Source organism: Neoarius graeffei, chromosome 15, assembly GCF_027579695.1.
Source record: "Neoarius graeffei isolate fNeoGra1 chromosome 15, fNeoGra1.pri, whole genome shotgun sequence".
In the NCBI taxonomy this organism is placed as follows: Eukaryota; Metazoa; Chordata; class Actinopteri; order Siluriformes; family Ariidae; genus Neoarius; species Neoarius graeffei.
The window spans coordinates 70511498-70531995 of NC_083583.1; the positions used below are offsets into that span (position 1 = coordinate 70511498).

General features: G+C 41.6%; 1 protein-coding gene across 3 annotated transcripts in view; it reads right to left on the reverse strand.

Moving 5' to 3' along the window:
• dot1l (DOT1-like histone H3K79 methyltransferase) overlaps positions 1 to 20498 on the reverse strand; it is a 94836-nt gene that overhangs the window by 47796 nt on the left and 26542 nt on the right. For all 3 annotated transcript variants that reach the window (XM_060941822.1, XM_060941821.1, XM_060941820.1), the window contains exons 2-3: positions 5538 to 5581; positions 5380 to 5454 (exon numbers count right to left, since the gene is read on the reverse strand). In XM_060941822.1, coding sequence (XP_060797805.1) covers positions 5380 to 5454; positions 5538 to 5581 — 119 coding nt within the window. The remainder of the gene's footprint in view (positions 1 to 5379; positions 5455 to 5537; positions 5582 to 20498) is intronic.

Consider the following 20498-nt stretch of genomic DNA (forward strand, 5'->3'; position numbering starts at 1 on the left):
AGGAAGATTGGGGTGAGGTTCAGCATTTTGTGAAAAACTGCATGGGCAAATAGTCCAACAGCTTGTCTGAAGATTCTCAATCATCCAGGTCATAGTAAACTGTGGGTGGTAAAAGAGAGCAACCGGACTTGCTTGAAGACGTTTCACCTCTCATCCGAAAGGCTTCTTCAGTTCTGTCTGACTAAGGCTACGTTTACATTAGACCATATCTGTCTCGTTTTCTTCGCGGATGCACTGTCCGTTTACATTAAACCGCCTGGAAACGCCGGGAAATGGGAATCCGCCAGCGTCCACGTATTCAATCCAGATCGTGTCAGCTCCGGTGCTGTGTAAACATTCAGAATATGTGGATACGCTGTGCTGAGCTCTAGCTGGCGTCTCATTGGACAACGTCACTGTGACATCCACCTTCCTGATTCGCTGGCGTTGGTCATGTGACGCGACTGCTGAAAAACGGCGCGGACTTCCGCCTTGTATCACCTTTCATTAAAGAGTATAAAAGTATGAAAATACTGCAAATACTGATGCAAATACTGCCTATTGTGTAGTTATGATTGTCTTTAGGCTTGCCATCCTTCCACTTGCAAGTAGTAAGTGATATGCACTGGGATCACACACACAGCGGCTCAGTCCCGAATCGTGGCTTGTGCACTTCACTCGCGCGCTGTGTGAGCTGCGCAGGGCCGGAGTGCGCACCCTCCAGAGGGCACTCGCTGTTCAGGGCGGAGTGATTTGGAGCGCAGGATGCCTGCGGAGCCGAGCGTATCCGTGTATTGGCGTTGCTATGTGCACGCAAATCGTGTATTGGTGTTGCTGTGTGCACACTAATCGTTTTAAAAACGTTAATCTGATGATCCGCTGATACGGTCTAATGTAAACATGGGCTAATAGGGACTATCAGGTATTTATCCTCTCATGGATGAAAAGCAATCCTAAGGCATCGTTGAGACATCCTGTTGATGTGAGTCACTGGGGGCTGGGTGTGAACGGCCTAGAGAGTTGTTGGGATGATCAATGGATTGTTGGTTCTCTCTTACCCCTTTTCCACCAAATCAGTTCCAGGGCTGGTTCGGGGCCAGTGCTGGTGCTGGTTCACAACTCGTTCAACTTGCGAGCCAGCTGAGAACCAGTTTGCTTTTCCATAGCTCGGGGTGCTAAGGGGAGCCACATCATTACATCACTGTATACGTCAATTACGTCGCTGCGTTTGCATAAACCTTGGCGCGAGCATCGAAGCAGCAACAACAGCAACAATAATGGATGACTTCGCATTTGTACAGCTGCTGCTTCTGGCTTTACGGCACTTCATTGGGATCAGAAAACGGCAGATCCAATATATTTGTGTTGATCGACAGGTTTTGAGTGGACGGCGATTACGTTCTAGGAGACAGGTAATAACCTAATAACGTTTTGACTCTTACTTACACTGAATGCGAGATGGTTATGTTAGCCTTTGTTATGAGCTAACGTTAGCTGGTGTTATGTTGGCTTTGGCGGTCTTGCTATTGTTGTTGGTCTTAACAACTCCGTCCCCCCGATGACGTAAGCGGTTCTTTCCTCTGGCCCAGCAAAGAGCTGGTGCTAGCCGGGAACCGGTTTTTCTGGCCCCAGAGCCAGTTCTTTGTTAGTGGAAACAGAAAACCCGGTTCCAAACTAAGCACTGGCCCCGAACCAGCCCTGGAACTGATTTGGTGGAAAAGGGGCATCTGTCCTCCTGTGAGTCACTGAAAACAGCTGGGTTTTGGTGTGCATTCAGTTGTCTGGGAAGTGTGCTAAGGACTGCATTGTAGGTGGCTGATAAATGATGTCTTAGACCACCACCTTTGTTCAGTGATGGCCGTTCCAGTACCTGATACTCCCTACTGAAGAAGCCTTTCAGATGAGAGGTGAAACATCTTCAAGAATCTTCAAGCAAGTCCAGTTGCTCTCTTTTACCACCCACAGTCCAACGGCTTAAGAACAATGTTTCTCAATGTACAATTGCAAGGAATTTCGTGATTTCACCAACAATCCATAATATCAAAAGAGTCAGAGAATACAGAAAAATATCTGCATATAAAAGGGGCAAGGCCGAAAACCAACACTGAACGCCTGTGGCCTTTGATCCCACAGTCGGTACTTAATTAAAAACTGACGATTGTATAAAGGACATTACGACATGAGCTCAGGAAAACCACTGTCAGTAAACACACTTCATCACCGCATCTACCATGTAAAGCAGGGGTCACCAAACTTTTTTTCTCTGGGGGCCACATTGTCGTTCCTGACTGTGATGGGGGGCCGGGGTCGGGTCAGCTATATACATTGTATGACCCAGACAAATATGACCACCAGCAGGCCTCATTGGGTAGTAGAGATTACTAGCCTGGCACAGCCATCCCCGCTACTATATCCACACTACTATATCCACACTTGATTCCTGGCACATATTTGTTTATCTTTACTAGTAGTTTGCAAAAGTAGTAATCGAGTCTTCACACTGTTTTAATTTGAAATACCACAGATATTCCATTTATTTATTTTCTAATAAAAATAACATCAAAGCTGTCAAGGTAAGAAACATCTGCCTAGTTGAGGTGATTGACCCTGGCAAAGGTGAGTGGAAAATTATAAATTGTAGGTAGGCCTGTTGATATTATTAATAATATTAATAATAATTGTGTGCAGCACTTAATAAAGGTCAAATAAATAGGCCTATAAAATAAATACATTTAAAAAAAAAAAACAGTGAAATTATAATATGAGCAATAGATCACAGCAGTTGTGCTGTGTCCTGCACGTCATTGCTCTCATCCATGGCCAAAGCAAAAAATTCGAATTCTGACGCTTTCTCATTCAGCTGGTCATACACTGTGTCCCCCAAATCTTCGGTTCGCCTGGTCATAGTAGGTGTGGAGAGACTCACCGCGTTGAGCGCATCCTTCTTGTCGGGACACACCTCCTCAGCCACAGCAAGCATGCATACTTTAACAAAGTCCCCATCAGTAAACGGCTTTCCATGGGTAGCTAGTAGGTGAGCTACCTTATAGCTAGCTCGGACAGCAGCCTGGTTGATCTGGGTTTGGCGAAGGAATCCATTCTGTTGTGCAGCCAGTCCGCATTTCATCCTCCGAATCCTGTCTTCTCTTGTTTGCCCTCGCAAACTAGCATACTCTTTGTGGCGGGTTTCGTAGTGACGACGCAGATTATATTCTTTGAAAACCGACACACTTTCTTTACATACAAGACAAACTGCACGGTCCTTACACTGAACGAAAAAATAATCGGTGGTCCACTGTTCTTTTAAAAACTCTGCACTCTCTGTCAGCTGACCGCTAGCCATTTTGCGGTCCTGAACACTGACAGTTCTCTGCGCATGCGCTGCCTGTCACTGCTTGATCGCGAGCATATGACGAAAATTCGGAAAATATGAATAGTTCATTTTATAACTAAATATCAATTTTAATTGATAAAATCAACAAAATACAAGATGCAGACATGTTATTATTTGCCAAAAAGCAATTTAAAAAAATAGGCCATGTCCACTTTTGGGGATTGCCTCATAGGGCCGGTTCAAGTGGTGGGGGGCAGAGGAGCTGGGGGGCCGGTCAAAGGGGGGTGGAGGGCCGGAGTCGGCCCGCGGGCCGTAGTTTGATGACCCCTGATGTAAAGCGAAAGGACATCAATAATGTCTAGAAACAGCGCCACATTCTCTGGGACTGAGCTCATCTGAGATGGACTGCTGAAAAGTGTGCTGTGGTCTAATGAATCCACATTTCAAATCATTTTTGGAAATCATGGTTGTTGTGTCCTCAGGGCTAAAGAGGAAAAGGATCATTCAGATTGTTACCAGCACAAAGTTCAAAAGCCAGCATCTGTGATGGTATGGGGGGTATATTATGTGCAAATTACCCATGCCATGGGCACTCTGTGAAGGCAGCATTAATGCTGAAAAGGTACATACAGGTTTTGGAGCAACATATTCTGCCATTCAGACATTTCTTTCAGGGACATCCCTACTTATTTCAGCAAAACAATGCCAAGCCACATTCTGTACGTGTTACAAGAGCATGCCTTCGTAGTGAGAGAATGTGGGTGCTAAACCAGCCTGCCCGCCTCCCAGTGAAAATGCATGGCACATTTTGAAGCGCAAAAAACGACTCCGGACTCTTGAGCAACTGATTAAGCAAGAATGGGAAAGACTTTCAAAAACTTCAACAATTAGTGTCCTCAGTTTCCAAACACTTACAGAGTGTTAGTAAAAGAAAAGGTGATGCAACACCATGTTAAACATGCCCCTGTCCCAGCTGTTTTTGGAACATGTTGCAGGCATCAAATTCAGAGTGAGTGTATGTTTACAAAAACCAATCAAGTTTCAGTTTGAACATTACACATCTTGTCTTCATATTGTCTTAATTGAATATAGGTTTAAAAAAAAAAAAAGATTTGCAAATCATTGCATTCCATTTTTGTTTTACACAGCATCCCAACTTCTTTGGACTCAATCCTGTTTGTTTAAGGAAAAAAAAAGCCTTTTCAATCATAATTTTCCTTCATTTAAACTTTGGGGTTTGAGGGCTTGGCAATGCTGTGTGCGCGCGTGTGTGTGTGCATGCACACGTGAAACGGCATGAGCTGGTGCTCATGTGCGCTTCATTTCCTAAACACGATGCTGCGTGGGGAGAAATGGAGCCCAACGACTCAGTGCATTAAGTCCCTACTACTATTACTACTGATGATGATAATGATAAAGGAGGTGCACAGGAAAAGGCACATGCTTTATTTCAGCTGCGCGAATATCCAAATAGTTGGGTCCACCCCTAATTGTATCATGACTGGAGTGTATTGTTACATTGCTACTGACGACATATCGTCACCCTGTGCATGGCTGTTACAGTTTTGTGTACATTCTGAACGTGCCAAGACTCCGATTATCATGACTGATGATCAGGCTGCTGTTGTCTTATTTCATGTTTGATTATTGACTTTGCAATTTAATTTCACTTTGTTTTATTATTACACCCTGATGTGTGAGGAGTGATGCACTGCTCCAGTAGTGTGTGAAAGGAGATGGTGGATAATATTAAGCATTATTTCTTCCTCATCAGGCCATAGGAATTCTCATGTTTTGTGAATTTTTCTTACTCTGAGATGACCTAGCTTGTCACAGGATTCAAACCTGTGAAATGAGCTTGCCATTTGCTGTGCAGCCTGCAACATCTCTAGTTACAGAAAGCAAGACCACCACAAACATTAGGCTTCTGATACTTCTCACAACAGCCCACTGAAATCATTTGCCCTTTCGCACAGTGCAATTCACACACTTTAATGCAACACCACAGAGTGTAAGCCCAGCTTTACATTTAATTTTTTAAATAGATGTCCTGGGTAAAACAATACCTTTTTGTGTCATAGTCAATAAGCACGTAGTTCTCCATTGCCAGTTTAAGGTCAGGGATCTCTTCACACACCCAACTAGTCAGACACAAACACTTTAGTTACACATCAGCAACCTGCATCTCCGTCACCTGTTAGTGCAGGATATGAACAATACGTACCGTATGGTTTCAATAATTTCATGCGCAGCATCATGATGTTTATCCTGTAGAGAAAGAAAAATGCAGAGATCAGACAAATGACTGAAAACTCATTGGCATAAACAGACAATGTATACGGTCCAGTAAAGATGATTTACTCCATGTTTACGCTCTTAATACAACATTAGAGATGTAACACTGACACTAACTACATCTGGTTACTGCTTAAAATATCAGTATCTGGATTTAAACCCAAAGTAGGTGTGGCCTAAAGCAAGTTTAAAAAAAAAAAAAAAAGAGTCCGGCATCATGCTCAACTAGAAATGTATGTAGGGCTTTTTTTTTTTTTAAAATCCCACTCGTGTTATGTTTGTACCTGCCCATGGCATTTAATTGTCTTTTGTGGTTTGTTCCATTTCCCAAAACAAACTAATAACTTGCGACTCTCACCAGGTACTAAAGATGAATGAATGAACTCTGTAAATGCCTCACGTTAGTAAAAATGTGGTCTTTGTCCCACAAGCTTCATGAAAGGAAAAACTCCAAATGACTTTGGTTGCATCCCAGTCCCAACCTAGTCTCACACAGATGTCCTGTGAACTCCACTTATTTTTAGTAGGTTTTCTATTCTGTTTAGAGGAATTATCTGATCATTCTGAAATCACTTCTTCCAGCTTATACCACTCGTGTGTGGGGTCACTGCCAAGTGGACCCTATTGGTCCACATCATTAATTGGAGCATAGTTTTACGCCAGATGCCCTTCCTGCTGCAACCCTCAGGAAACCACCATTCATGCACACACGTCCATGTATGACCTATGTACAATTTAGAGGAGACAGTTAACCTAACTGTATCTCTTTGGACTGTGGGGGAAACCGGAGCACCCAGAGGAAACCCACGCAGACATGAAGAGAACATGCAAACTCCATCTGATCACTCTGAATAACGTATACATATTTGGTTACATACCTATAACAGATTTATCCAAGTTTATACAACCCTATTGTTCTAAAACAATCACATTATCCACAGTCCTTTTTAGTCAAGTAAAAGTCTTTAAATGAACAAAACTGAACAGTTTTTAAAACGATCGCAACCACACCACAGGGATCGAAACGGGCGGTCGCCCACTCGCCAATGCGAGTTGGAAAGGGTACGGGCGACTAGTGACAACATGTACTCGACTGAGTGGGCGACTGGCTCGCCACGCTATATATATCAAACTACTCACTGCCTCGATGGTTTCCATCAACGATTCTCGCCCATTTTAAGCAGAACTTGGTCTATTTTACCGTTTACGATAATTTCAATAGATTTTGTGAGACATTTGTCAAGTTGACATAGACGCGGGTGCCGCCATATTGTTTACGTGCGCAGTATACACCGCTACATGCAGCATGGCTGCGCGAAGTTTCGTTTCTTCCCATTCATTTTCGTTGCTGCCCGTGAAGACAAATGTAACTTGAACCGCTATTGGTCAGATAGATTAGACCCCCGTGAAGTTTAAAAGTCCTTGGCTTGACATTTCTGACAGCTATCAAAACAAACGGATATCGCTCAAAAAGTACAGTGGGGCAAAAAAGTATTTAGTCAGTCACCAATTGTGCAAGTTCTCCCACTTAAAAAGATGAGAGAGGCCTGTAATTTTCATCATAGGTACACTTCAACTATGAGAGACAGAATGGGGGCAAAGAATCCAGGAAATCACATTGTAGGATTTTTAACGAATTAATTGGTAAATTCCTCGGTAAAATAAGTATTTGGTCATCTACAAACAAGCAAGATATCTGGCTCTCACAGACCTGTAACAACTTCTTTAAGAGGCTCCTCTGTCCTCCACTCGTTACCTGTATTAATGGCACCTGTTTGAACTCGTTATCAGTATAAAAGACACCTGTCCACAACCTCAAACAGTCACACTCCAAACTCCACTATGGCCAAGACCAAAGAGCTGTCAAAGGACACCAGAAACAAAATTGTAGACCTGCACCAGGCTGGGATGACAATGATCCCAAACACACCGCCCGGGCAACGGAGGAGTAGCTTTTCAAGAAGCATTTCAAGGTCCTGGAGTGGCCTAGCCAGTCTCCAGATCTCAACCCATAGAAAATCTTTGGAGGGAGTTGAAAGTCCGTGTTGCCCAGCGACAGCCCCAAAACATCACTGCTCTAGAGGAGATCTGCATGGAGGAATGGGCCAAAATACCAGCAACAGTGTGTGAAAACCTTGTGAAGACTTACAGAAACCGTTTGACCTCTGTCATTGCCAACAAAGGGTATATAAAGTATTGAGATGAACTTTTGTTATTGACCAAATACTTATTTTCCACCATAATTTGCAAACAAATTCTTTAAAAATCAGACAATGTGATTTTCTGGATTTTTTTTCTCATTTTGGCTCTCATAGTTGAGGTATACCTATGATGAAAATTACAGGCCTCTCTCATCTTTTTAAGTGGGAGAACTTGCACAATTGGTGACTGACTAAATACTGTTTTTGCCCCACTGTATGTGGCCCTGAGATGACTGATGAAGTTTATAGACAGCTGAAATTGATCACTCATGTACAATATGGTTGTATTATATGAATAAATATATAAAATCGGCTTGAAATTTGTAATTATTAATACAGACCAGTACCTCTGAGAGGCACTGGTCCAAATGGACCAGTGCTCCCAAATTCCCGTTTCGATCCCTGACACCATCAGATTCTATAGACAATTTCCATCCACAGGTCCTTAAACTCAGTTTGATTTAACTGTTAGAAAAAGTAATAAATGGCTTATCCTTTGGGAAAGACTACAGAATAAGTAAGTAAAGTCTCTGCCTCAGGGACTAGCCACCTCTCCATCAAACATACAAGTGTTACTAACAACTTTCACCCTGCAGGCAGGCAGAACACAAGTCTTGTGAGAAAATAGCATTTTCATGGCAGTGACAGTGGTACAGCATGACCCAGTGACCCACTTTCCGCCAGTGAGAGCCCAAGAATACACAGATCTGTCCGAGTAGGCCGCTGCTGGACCCCACATCCTCTTCGCACTCCACCCGTTCCTGCCTACACTCACCACAACACTTCACCCTAAAAGGGAACAAATTAGACTTAAACTTTTCCATGCAGTAAAGACTGTTTAAAAGGCCACTGAAATAAAAATGGTTTCTGAGCCCTTTGCATTCAATAGACCAATCTGGAGTGGATGTCACAATGAGGTCACTGCAGTTGCATTGTGGTGGCAAAAAGACAGCAGAAACAAGTGGAAGGAAATGGGTAAAATCCCCAGTAGGAGAAGGAAAATGTTTTGCTGTGCAGCTGGACGTTAGAATAGGAATACAAAATAAATAAATAACTTTTAAAAAAATCATAGAATACCATCATCAAGGATGTCCTTTAAAGCAAAACATACCGCTTTATCATAATCCAGAATTCTCATCTCTGCAGTGCTCATTTCATATCAGTCAAAGTTTTCTCCACCATTCTTCAGATACACAAGCAAAAATCAATGATGGGAGTTTATAACGATAAATTAATAACAGCAACAACCACAAAGCTGGCATTCTCAGTAGGCTATTTCATAACAGTAAACACCATTGACAGCAACAGTAGTATGTAATCAAATGTAGCATGTAAACAAACCAAACTGCTCAGACAGTTTAGCTACATTTGGTATTTACATTCAAGTATTTAATGAATGAATTAGGCATATGGTAATATATCTGTGATATTGACTTTGCACTATGACTGAGCAAGAATTTAGCCAAGCCCTGGAACCACATCACTGGTGCGAATACGGGTCAGAAAACCTCACCTCGTCATTAAGGGTTTGGTTCATTAATGTAAGACAATCGGTCTTTGCTCGCAAGCCATTACAATAACTGGAAAAAGAAATTGCGAATTGACACCAGACACCGCTGTCACTTTCTGCCACCAGTTCGTTTTCGCTCACAAAACACAAGCTTCATCAGCAAGTCAGTAAAAGGCTCTTGTTAATCTCTTCACTGTTCTTAGTATTTAGCTAGCTTGCTAAGCTACTGCCCGGTTTGTTTAGATTTGGCAGTGTGGCATCTCTCTATTGGCTGTTGTGTGAATAAGTCAAGCAGTTCAACATATCACTCTTACATCCTACATCCTTGACTTCCTGTTTCGGGGGGTGGGGGGGATGGATCAATATACTGAATCATTCACGGCTATGAAACCATGTCATGGGGACTTTAAGATAGAAAGGTGTCATTCAGCCTGTTAAAGCTAGACAGCCTTTTCCATTTCATAAAATTGGTGAAATTTGGTCCCCTCTGAAGTTTGGTCATTGTGATGTATGCTTATTTCTGTAATCTCTCACAAAATATCAGCCCATTCTGTGGCTGGGAACTTCTTCAATTTGAGGGGATTCCCTAGCAAATAATGTGCATGAAATCACTCGCTTCGCGCAATCAAGCAGATAGAGGAAGTCCGTGTGCGCATGCACAGGTTTACCTTCTTTTGGGTTTTATGGCAACTGGCATCCAGTGTTGTAGGTTTATCTTTGACCGTGCACTGACAGTTACATCACTCTGTTGCTAAATGAACAGCTGATCACACTGAGGTGCTCGCTGAGTGCTGATATTTATTAGTTTGGTCCTGCATTTCCTTTCCTTATCAACATAACATCTTTTCTTCTTGGTTTCCATTACTGTAGTCAGTCTTTCACATTTCATTCGCACACTCACGACCTCCATTTTTCTCTCCCGTTTCAAATTTGTATCCCACAATGCCTTGCACAAACGGGGAAAGCCCACCACATGATGCATGACATATCTTGAATTGGGTCATGATGAAGCAGGAAAAAAATAGCCGAGAATTTAGGGCCACATGGCCCTAAATTCATTAATTGTACTATATTAAAAAAAAAACCCACCCACTAATAAAATTGTTAGTCTGTGATTCGAATTCAGTAGCTTTCGGACCACTAAACAAAAATAACTGGGTGTCGGGGAAAATTCTTTTTATGACCTTCACTTGGGGCGGCACGGTGGTGTAGTGGTTAGCGCTGTCGTCTTGCAGCAAGAAGGTCCGGGTTCGAGCCCCATGGCCGGCGAGGGCCTTTCTGTGCGGAGTTTGCATGTTCTCCCCGTGTCCGCGTGGGTTTCCTCCGGGTGCTCCAGTTTCCCCCACAGTCCAAAGACATGCAGGTTAGGCTAACCGGTGACTCTAAATTGACCGTAGGTGTGAATGTGAGTGTGAATAGTTGTCTGTGTCTATGTGTCAGCCCTGTGATGACCTGGCGACTTGTCCAGGGTGTACCCCGCCTTTCGCCCATAGTCAGCTGGGATAGACTCCAGCTTGCCTGCGACTCTGTAGAACAGGATAAAGCGGCTAGAGATAACGAGATGAGACCTACACTTGAAAAATCTGAAAGGCAGTACAGCTTTAACAGAGTTAAAACCTACTCAGACAATTTTAGCACCTTTGTGAAATAAATATTTAAATACATTTTCTGTTGTTAAAAACAACAAAAGTTAAATGTGTTATTGTCCATTTTGCCGCAACAACGCAGCATTGTGTTGGAAGAGACTATGCAAAGTAATAAATTATCATTAGCCAGAATTTAGCTGGTGTTTGACTGATGTACATTTGAGCTCCCATTCACTGTCTTTGACCCTGGCTTCCCATTCATTATCCAACTCTCCCTCCATGTACATTTCAAACCATTCCTACTAGCCAGAGTTGAATCACAAATCTTAACCATTTGCAGGCAAAAGCAGCTAGCCAGCAACTGAAACAAAATGCTGACCAAAGTGTTGACCAAACTTGGTCAACAGCTTTTCCAGGATGTGTGGGAACACTGAATGAATGGTCTTGATATTGGGCTATAAAAAGTGTATAGGGTTTGGCTGGGGCAGATACAGAGTTTGGCAGTGTTTTTTCAGAAATCTGATGGTGTTAACAGAAGCATTATTTTATTGGACAAAATTACTATATTAAAAGTCAATGGTCAGAAAGCACCGAAATAAAATCTTCAGACAGCAGCCCGAGACTCCTGTCTGCTCTCACTACACAGGCTATTGACTTAAACCACACAAACTTTTATTTCCTTCTCTTTTTGTTAGTGATTGTTGAAAGCACATAAAACATGATCTGATGGACAGATCTGACCACAAACGTTTGAAATAGATATTTTTCCCTGCTCATAATTTACCATTAAAAAAAGAAGAAAAAAAGATTTAATCATCCAGAACCGATTTAAAAAAATCTGGTAGAGAACAGTTCTATTATTTCAAGTTGAAGGAGAGAAGGGCAGTCAGATACTGTAAGCTGGATGGTGAACTTGTAAGTGAATCTGTAGTCATGTGAAGTAAACAGTAAAAACAAAGTTTTAAAATAAATCATTTCACAAGTTGTCCCAATATCCACATCATATTCAGTGTTTGGCTGCTGAAAATGTCTGAACGTTGTCGTTGAAAGCAAGGATGATGTTCTCCTAGTTGTTGGCAGCTCGGTCTCGGTGGGTTCTCAGGTGGCTGAGGAGCCAAATCCTTGACTTACAGGATTTATTGCAGATGCTGGTGGTGGGAAGGCACAGGCGGTCTGGATTTTGCACGTTCTTTCCTTTGCCTCCTCTTCTCCTCGATGTGGTTTGTCCTCTGGTTTTCGAAACTCTCAACTCTTTCTCTGATGGTTGCTCTCCAGGCACTACGATTTCTGGTCTTCCCAGTTGTTCTAGTCGATGCCACAGTCTCACTGTAACAGCATGCTGATGAACATTTTGAGGTTCGTGAAGCCAGCTGTCTGCATCTTTTTGAACTGCTGCTTATGCAGTGTAACACGCTCTAGGAAAGGGTCATCCCGCCCACTTCCGTATGCATGAGCTCTCAGACGCCCATGACTGGCTAGTAATTAACAGGGGACAAAACATATGCCACCCCTGACAGAACAGGCAGTTTTGCGCTCTGACAAAGTAAGGGCACCCCGTAAGTGTGTGAAATGGGGTAAGTGGATGATTTCCATGCAGTCACAGTTAATATTGGAGTTTTAAATGGTGTTTTACAACCCCAAATCAGAAAAAGTTGGGATGGCATGGAAAATGCAAATAAAAGAAGAAAGCAGTGATTTCTAAACTGACTGACTTATCTCATTGCAGACAGAATGAACCCAAAACATTTCATATTTTGTCTGGTCAACTTCATTTCATTTATTAAGATACAGCCGTTCTGGCATTTCAGGCCTGCAACACATTCCAAAAAAAAGTTGGGATGGGGCAATTTAGGCCTAGTAATGAGAATTAAATAATGACGTGATTTGAAACAGGTAATTGTAATCATGATTTGGTACAAAACCTGTATCCAGGAAAGGCTTAGCCTTTGAGGAGCAAAGATGGGCCAACGATCTCCAGTTTGTCAACAAATGCGTGAGAAAATTACTGAAATGTTTAAAAACAAATGTTCCTCAAAGAAAAATATGAAGGAATTTGGATAGTTCACCCTCTCTGGTGCATATCATTAAATGATTCAAGGAATCTGGAGGAATTGCACTGTGTAAAGGGCAAGGGCACAAGCCTAAGCTGAACAGCCCCATGACCTCCAATCCCTCAGAAGGCACTGCATCAAGAACCATCATTCATCTATAGCTGATAAGCCCATGTGGTTCTGGGATTACTTTGGCAAACCTTTGTCAAGCTACAATACGGAGTTACATCCAGAAATGGTAGATAAAACTTTACCAAAAGGAAGCCTTATGTTAACTGTGTCCAGAAGCACTGTCGACGACTTCTCTGAGCTCAGAGGCATCTGGGATGGACCATCACACAGTGGAAACGTGTATATTGTGGTCAGACGAATCAGCATTCCAGGTCTTTTCTGGAAGAAATGGACAGCGTGGGCTCTGGACCAAAGACAAAAAGGACCATCCAGACTGTTATCAGGAACAAGTCCCAAAGCCAGGGTCTATCATGGTATGGGGTTGTCTCAGTTCCCTTGGCAAAGGTAATTTACCCCAAAGAAAAAAAAAAAAAGGATTAAAATAGAAAACAACTGACTTAGATGCCACCTGGGATTTTGCATGTTGTAATACAACAATGTAGCTTAGAATGTGTCTTTCTGGATGTAACTCCGTATTGTAGCTTGACAAAGGTTTGCCAAAGTAATCCCAGAACCACATGGGCTTATCAGCTATAGATGAATGATGGTTCTTGATGCAGTGCCTTCTGAGGGATTGGAGGTCATGGGGCTGTTCAGCTTAGGCTTGTGCCCTTGCCCTTTACACAGTGCAATTCCTCCAGATTCCTTGAGTCATTTAATGATATGCACCAGAGAGGGTGAACTATCCAAATTCCTTCATATTTTTCTTTGAGGAACATTTGTTTTTAAACATTTCAGTAATTTTCTCACGCATTTGTTGACAAACTGGAGATCTTTGGCCCATCTTTGCTCCTCAAAGGCTAAGCCTTTCCTGGATACAGGTTTTGTACCAAATCATGATTACAATTACCTGTTTCAAATCACGTCATTATTTAATTCTCATTAATCATCAGTTTAATAAAAATATATCATTTCTCACTCACATATATGTGAGTGAGAAATTATATATTTTTATTAAATTGATGATTAATTTTACTCGTGACATCAAGTCAATTGACATGCCTCAGTTTCCTGAGACATTATGGGTGTTGATAAGGAGACAGAAACTGAAGTGAATAACAAATTTCAAAAGAGCAGTGGCAAAATCAGTAATAAAGAGGTCATAACCTTTGAATGTGTGTGGGTGATAATATTACTTTGTAAAGTTAGATATAACCTTGCCAACCAAGGGATGCTAATCTCCTTTAAAGGAATAGAAAATGTAAAAGTAAATACATGCCTAGGCTGGTAGCTTGTAATATTGAGAGCCCATAAGAAAAGTTTCAGGCAAGTTTGACCATTTATAAGAACATTATGAGCGTTTTTATATCACTACTCTAATGCCACCAGGAGGCTGCCATGTTGCCTGTTGGAAGGGCGACGCGTGACATCATTTGGGCTCAAGGCTGAGTGTATACTTCAGTACTGAAGTGGCAAAGTGAAAGGTCTATTAAGGTGACAATGTTGATTTTCTTTCTGTGTTGCCGCAGGGGTTGGACCATCTACTAAGGTAACTATGGTAGGCTAGCTTGGTGACATCTTCAAGTTTTTCATAAATGAGTCGAGAGCATGCCAAGCGTGCTAGAGTGCTTATGCTGCCAGGAATGTGTAAAAACTCACACATTTACCTCGTCAACAGATTTAGGCAAGTCAGATTGTATGCAGATCTGCTTGTAGCAAGGTTACAGTCTGCAGAACAAGGCTGTCACGGCAGCACTACTTGTACCGGGGCAGGGTTCGTGCAGGATTTTTGGGAAGACATTCAAGGACATTTCAAGGAGTATTCAAGGACCAAAATCAAAATTTTCAAGGACCACATCACAATGGGTACAATCAGGATAATGAACATTTGATTGAACTTTTGAATGAGGAAAACTGGCGTTTTGGGTTGCAAAAACCTTTCCAAAATACTCCGCAACCAGTTTCATAACCATGATATCGACATAGTTTGTGTTTATATTTAGTATTCTTTGCTTTTTGAGGTGTTTAGTTTTGGAATTTATGATCGTTAAAGTCGCTCATGGTTTGAAGCTTGGTAGCCGAGCCTTTTGTTTCGTTTGTTATTAGAAAAAAGCATGGCCTTTGCACAGGTGTTACATTTTATTTGTTTCTTTTATTTTCGCTTGTTATATTTTAAAACAGATTTAGAAAACAATCGTTAGAAACACTGTCACTGATATAATTGAAATCTGTTACATTTCAACAACAAATTTAAACATGGAAAACTTTCTAAAAAACTGTACACAGCAGAATTTGTTTGCAACAAACCGTCTTTAATGTTATAGCAATATAACCATTGCGGCTAAGCGATTTGGTTCACTCAAAATTAAAAACGTTAACGCTTGAGCTTCTTTAGCACCTCAATTTTGTCGTTTAGTTCATTAGCCTCGAGTTCCATATCCTTTATTGTCCTCTTGAAGCTGTTAGCTTTTGTGACATGCACTATCTTGCATTCTTGTTCTGCTAGTTCCATCAGCTTGTGAACACACTCAGTTGAGATGAATCTTCTAGTATACGTCGTCTCCTTGTTTGCATAGTGAAAATTTCATCACTGACATCCTTGTTCATGCGCTCTCTTTTCCATTTCTTGTTGTTTCCTTTGCTCACTTCGATAAATGGATGACGCATTTCGTGCAGCATTTCTTACATCTTGATCGATCTTCACGTTTAACACCCCTCTACACTTCTGAATGTGGTCATATATTGTGCGCATTGCAATCACTGACTTTTCTTTGAAATTATATTGCATCAACTCACTGCTCATGCTAAATCCTCTTTCAACGCCCGCCTGGCTGTGGGATAACGCAGCCAGGCGGGCGTTGAAAGAGGATTTAGCATTACACAAGCTGCCATAATTTGCAGAAATGACTCTTGCCTTTCAAAAGACTTGCTAATAGTGAGTCAATTTGTACATGTGCATGCCTGCACGCCCAACAGGAGAATTCAATATGGCGCCAGAGAACCAAAGCGCATGTGCGAAAACACAGAAAGCCCAGTGTGTTCATTTTAAATGACAATCGTGTCATCTCGCTTCATTTCTCTAATTTTTCCTTTTTAATTTAATTTATTACACCTAAATACATGGGAAGAATTTAAGTTTTTTTTTTCAAGAAGTATTTACAATTTTTCAAGGAATTTTTCCTATTTTCAAGGAGTTTCAAGTGCCCTTGAAATGAGTTTTCAAATTCCAGCACTTTTCAAGGAGTTCAAGGACCTGCACGAGCCCTGTGGGGGTATAAATATGAAAAGTTACCTTCCCCATTCAGTCAAATAGGAGGAGACCAGCTGTTCACTATTCCCTTGCTGCTTATCAGTATTATCTTTCCCCCTCCACTTTTTTGTTAGAAAAATGGAATTTCAATTTTTTTTTCCATATAAACTTTTAATGAAAATCTCCAGCCAGAAGCAGCTTCAAGTCTTACTCGCTATGCAGCGCTTCCATGCCTAGTGCCCAAATGATGTCAGAGCATTACCGGAAACGATCATGGGGATTTTTCTGATTGGTTAGAATATTTGCAATGGCGGCCTCCACGAAATAGTCCATTCTGCATAGAAACTTGACTTTTGGAGATGGATCTCTTAGTTGTGTGAGCACCTTATTTTCAATTATTCGCACAAATCAGTTTATAATCAATCTATTTTCATAACTATTTTAAAAATGGGTTTTCTTTTAAAGGAGAACTGAAGTCATTTTTAAACTTGCTTTATTTCTTAATTAACGTGTTATTCAATTACGTTTTCGGTTTTAGTAACCTTATATCGTGACTCGTATTGGCAACTAATTGCAATTAAATATTATACTTATCGGCCTATTCGGTTTTTAGCCATGTTGAATTTAGTTCATTTGGTCCACGGCAGGCGTCGCGTATCCGCACGATCTTCACAAGACTTATGCGAGACTTTGAAATGTGAAGTGTCAGCGCCACCATTTTGAAAACTGTTTTCCAAACGAAATATTGCACAAAAACGAGTTTAAAATGACGATTACTGCCTACTTTTTTTTCCCCAAACTTTCCCCGATTGCTATCAAAAACAAACAGAACTTCCGGCTTGATGACATCAGCATTCAAAAGAGGGCGCACGCGTCTTTTGACAACGTTGGCAGATGTTGGTCACTTTGATTTCCGCTGTACGTTTTACGATGTCTCGCACAGGTCTCAACGAATCTCGTTTACAGCCCTTGCTTTGACATATGGACTGATATTACATAGCATATTTCAAAACACTCATAACTTGCTATAGCAGTGACAAAATAGCTATCAAAAATGCATTCCTATTTTTAATGAGATAAATATAATTTCGATGATAAAAATTTGCCTTCAGTTCTCCTTTAAAAAATACAAGCCCCAGGAAAACTGGACTGAAAAACTGGACTGAGGACTGTTCAATAGCTAGAATAGAGATGGCCCTGTGGCGAACTAACACATGATGTAAAACACGGCATCATTCTGTATTTGGTTTGTAAATTGATGGGAAAAATCGGATTCTTTCAGTGTTTGTTCCAAGACTCTTCTTGACTCTGCTCAACTGTAAATCAAGTTGTGTGTTGAAGTAAAGGCTAAAGGGAGTCCTAATACCGCTTCTAAATAATTCTGTGCTAAAATAACCTGAAGTAAGCTCAAACTAAAGAGGTTTATTTTAGCTTGATGGTGCACAGGCTGCCCAAAATCAAGTCTCTCTTAGAGGCTGGAGCAGAGCCCAAACTTTATATGTAAAGAAAAGGCCTAGCTGTATCTGTAAAAATATCTGAATTGTGCCAGTTTGGGTGGTATAAACCTGTATTAAGTCCACTTTGATAAGTCAGTAACTAAGAAAAAATACAGACTAAGAAAAAGTGAAGAATACTTCTTTGACACTATTTTTCAAGGGAAAAAAGTGGAGAATATTTTTCAGAACCCAGGGGGAACCCTGATACTGTCCCAACTTCTTCTGATTTGGGGTTGTAGAACACCTGCGCAAATAATTCCAGATACATATGCTGACTGGCTCATGTCCTGTTTTAATGGGGAGAAAGAGACTGTTCTTATGGTGTATTTTAGTGTGATAATACCAGCATGCTCAAATTGTGGAGCTGCAGCATGTGCAAAATATGTAAGAAATTGTCAGGTGTGGTGATGTAATAGAACTGGAGTAATTATAACTGGATACTGAGGCAGTGTAATATGTAGGGGCTATCAGAACATCACAAGCCTATCAGAGTCTCTAATTTATTTCGGAAATGCCATATGACTAGATCTGAAACAAAATTATTTTGATAATGGTTTCTGATAAAGCCTAGGTCACAACCGGACGTACAATTTTTTGGCCGTACGATTTTTGGCGTTTCCCAAATCGCTGTGGTTTTTTTTTGTTCGTGGAGAAAGACGCACGTTGGCCGTAAGTTTGTCTTGCAACCTGAAAAAAACATAAGCGCCTGTAGAGTTTGCTTGACATGACAAAGAACCTCTGCGGCTGGTCTATGGCTCGAAAATCAGCACGTCACACGCGCGCCCTCCGTGCGTTTCTTGCGGTTTTTTGCACGTAGACTGGCCGTAGGAGCACGTACGGCCGGTTGTGACCTAGGCTTTAGGTGAAAAAGATAAGTTGGTCAACCTGCTAAACAAGCTCAAACAGTGGTGTGTAACGTAGCCTTCCAAACTTGAGAACTTTGACACTGTTTTCCGTTGTAGCGGTTTCCATCATTTTCCATCAAAAAAGTCTTTTACAATTTAAATTCTAAGCAATAGACCCCTTTCACTGACGTCACCCGAAACCGGAAGTAAAAACAGACCCTGTGCCATTTTGGAAGACCAACAAACTCGTGATTAGGGGAAAATAACGGCAGCGGTATGTGAACCCACGAGAATAAAGTGGAGTGGCAAACGACTTAAACAAATCTGAGCTGTTTTATTTATGATTTATTGGCCCAACAGTAGACTTGAAAGAAACCTGTGTGAGACTTGGCAAAAAACTGTGGATATAATGGATAAGTCTGTGCATGATCTGCGGACACTTTGAGGTAAGCAAACGCAAGAAATTCAGATTTAAAACATGCTAAATTGGCCCCAAGTTGATAACTGTATGAGGAGCAAGCCTCCCAGACTTCTACAATTTAATAATAATAATAATTTAGGATGGTTTGGGGCTTGCTCACTGCTGCCAGGTTGGTTGTTGAGTAGCCTGACTTTTTTTTTTCTTGCGTGTGGTATCATTGTTGACGCGAGGTTGTTTTTTGAACATGCCAATGCGGACACGATTTCCCCTGATGAGTTATGACTTCAGACGCGATGCGTGTGTGGAGGTGTGGAGTCCGCATGATATGTGCGCAAGATAGGCTTCTCATGTGTTTGGAGATCCGCGCTCCGAGACAAGCGCAATCACCCCCCCAGGGGAAAAAAGGGACCCCCCGAAAATATCGGCATAGTTCGAACACTGGGTGTAAACAACAAATAGTTTACAATGTCTGGGTAGCAAACAGATGGCAGAATTGGTGTCAGGTCCTCCTTATGTTTCCATTCTCCCTTGCCCAGAGTCTTATCATATGGGTCAAACCCATCAATCACAGCCAGTTTCTCCACATACCGTGCCCTTTCTGCAACTGGCAATGTACTCACATAACCAGAATTATCATCCATCGTGTCACTTTACTCTCGCTCGTACTTTGTTTTATATTGTGAGTGCATGTACTTGGTCTTCCAATATGGCGCCTAACAAAATCTCGCGGCGCGGTGACGTCATGTGAAAGGGGTCTATAGTGCACGACAAAGTTATGCTTCATAATACAGGCCAAATAATTGATAATGAAATTCATTACTAAATTATATGTTGAATGAAACTCATTAGAAAACCATTTTATTGTTAAATTTTATTTTACTGATCTCAATTTGTTGTTGGATCCCTACATTTAATCTAACCCTACTGCTAAGGAAATCACAGATGTGTTCAAGATACCAAAAAATAAAAATAAAAAATCCCAGATGTGAACAGATTTCCACCTCAGCTGTTCATTTGTGATCAATCAGCCAAGATGGATACCAAATATGAACAGTGCCTGTGTGCAGGAGGGGTGGGTGTGTGCGCGTGCGTGCACATAGCACACGCAATGTGTGGGGGCAGTGTTACTGTTGGTTCCCCCACAGCAACGCCTACGCAGCAGCTAAAAATAACACCAGCCAGGGCACGCAAGGAGAGCACACACAAGCTCACGTAAGGGGAGAGAGAGAAAAGAGAAAGGAAAAAAAAAACCCACAGGCTGCTTGTGAGACAGCCCTCAGTCGTGAATGGTAGCGTAAGCATGTGACTCACTCACACATCTCTCACTTCCACAGTACCACTCACAGTGACTCACGTTTATGACAGAGTGCAAGCTAATTCCTGCTATAACGATGAATAATCTTGGTCTATCACCTTAAA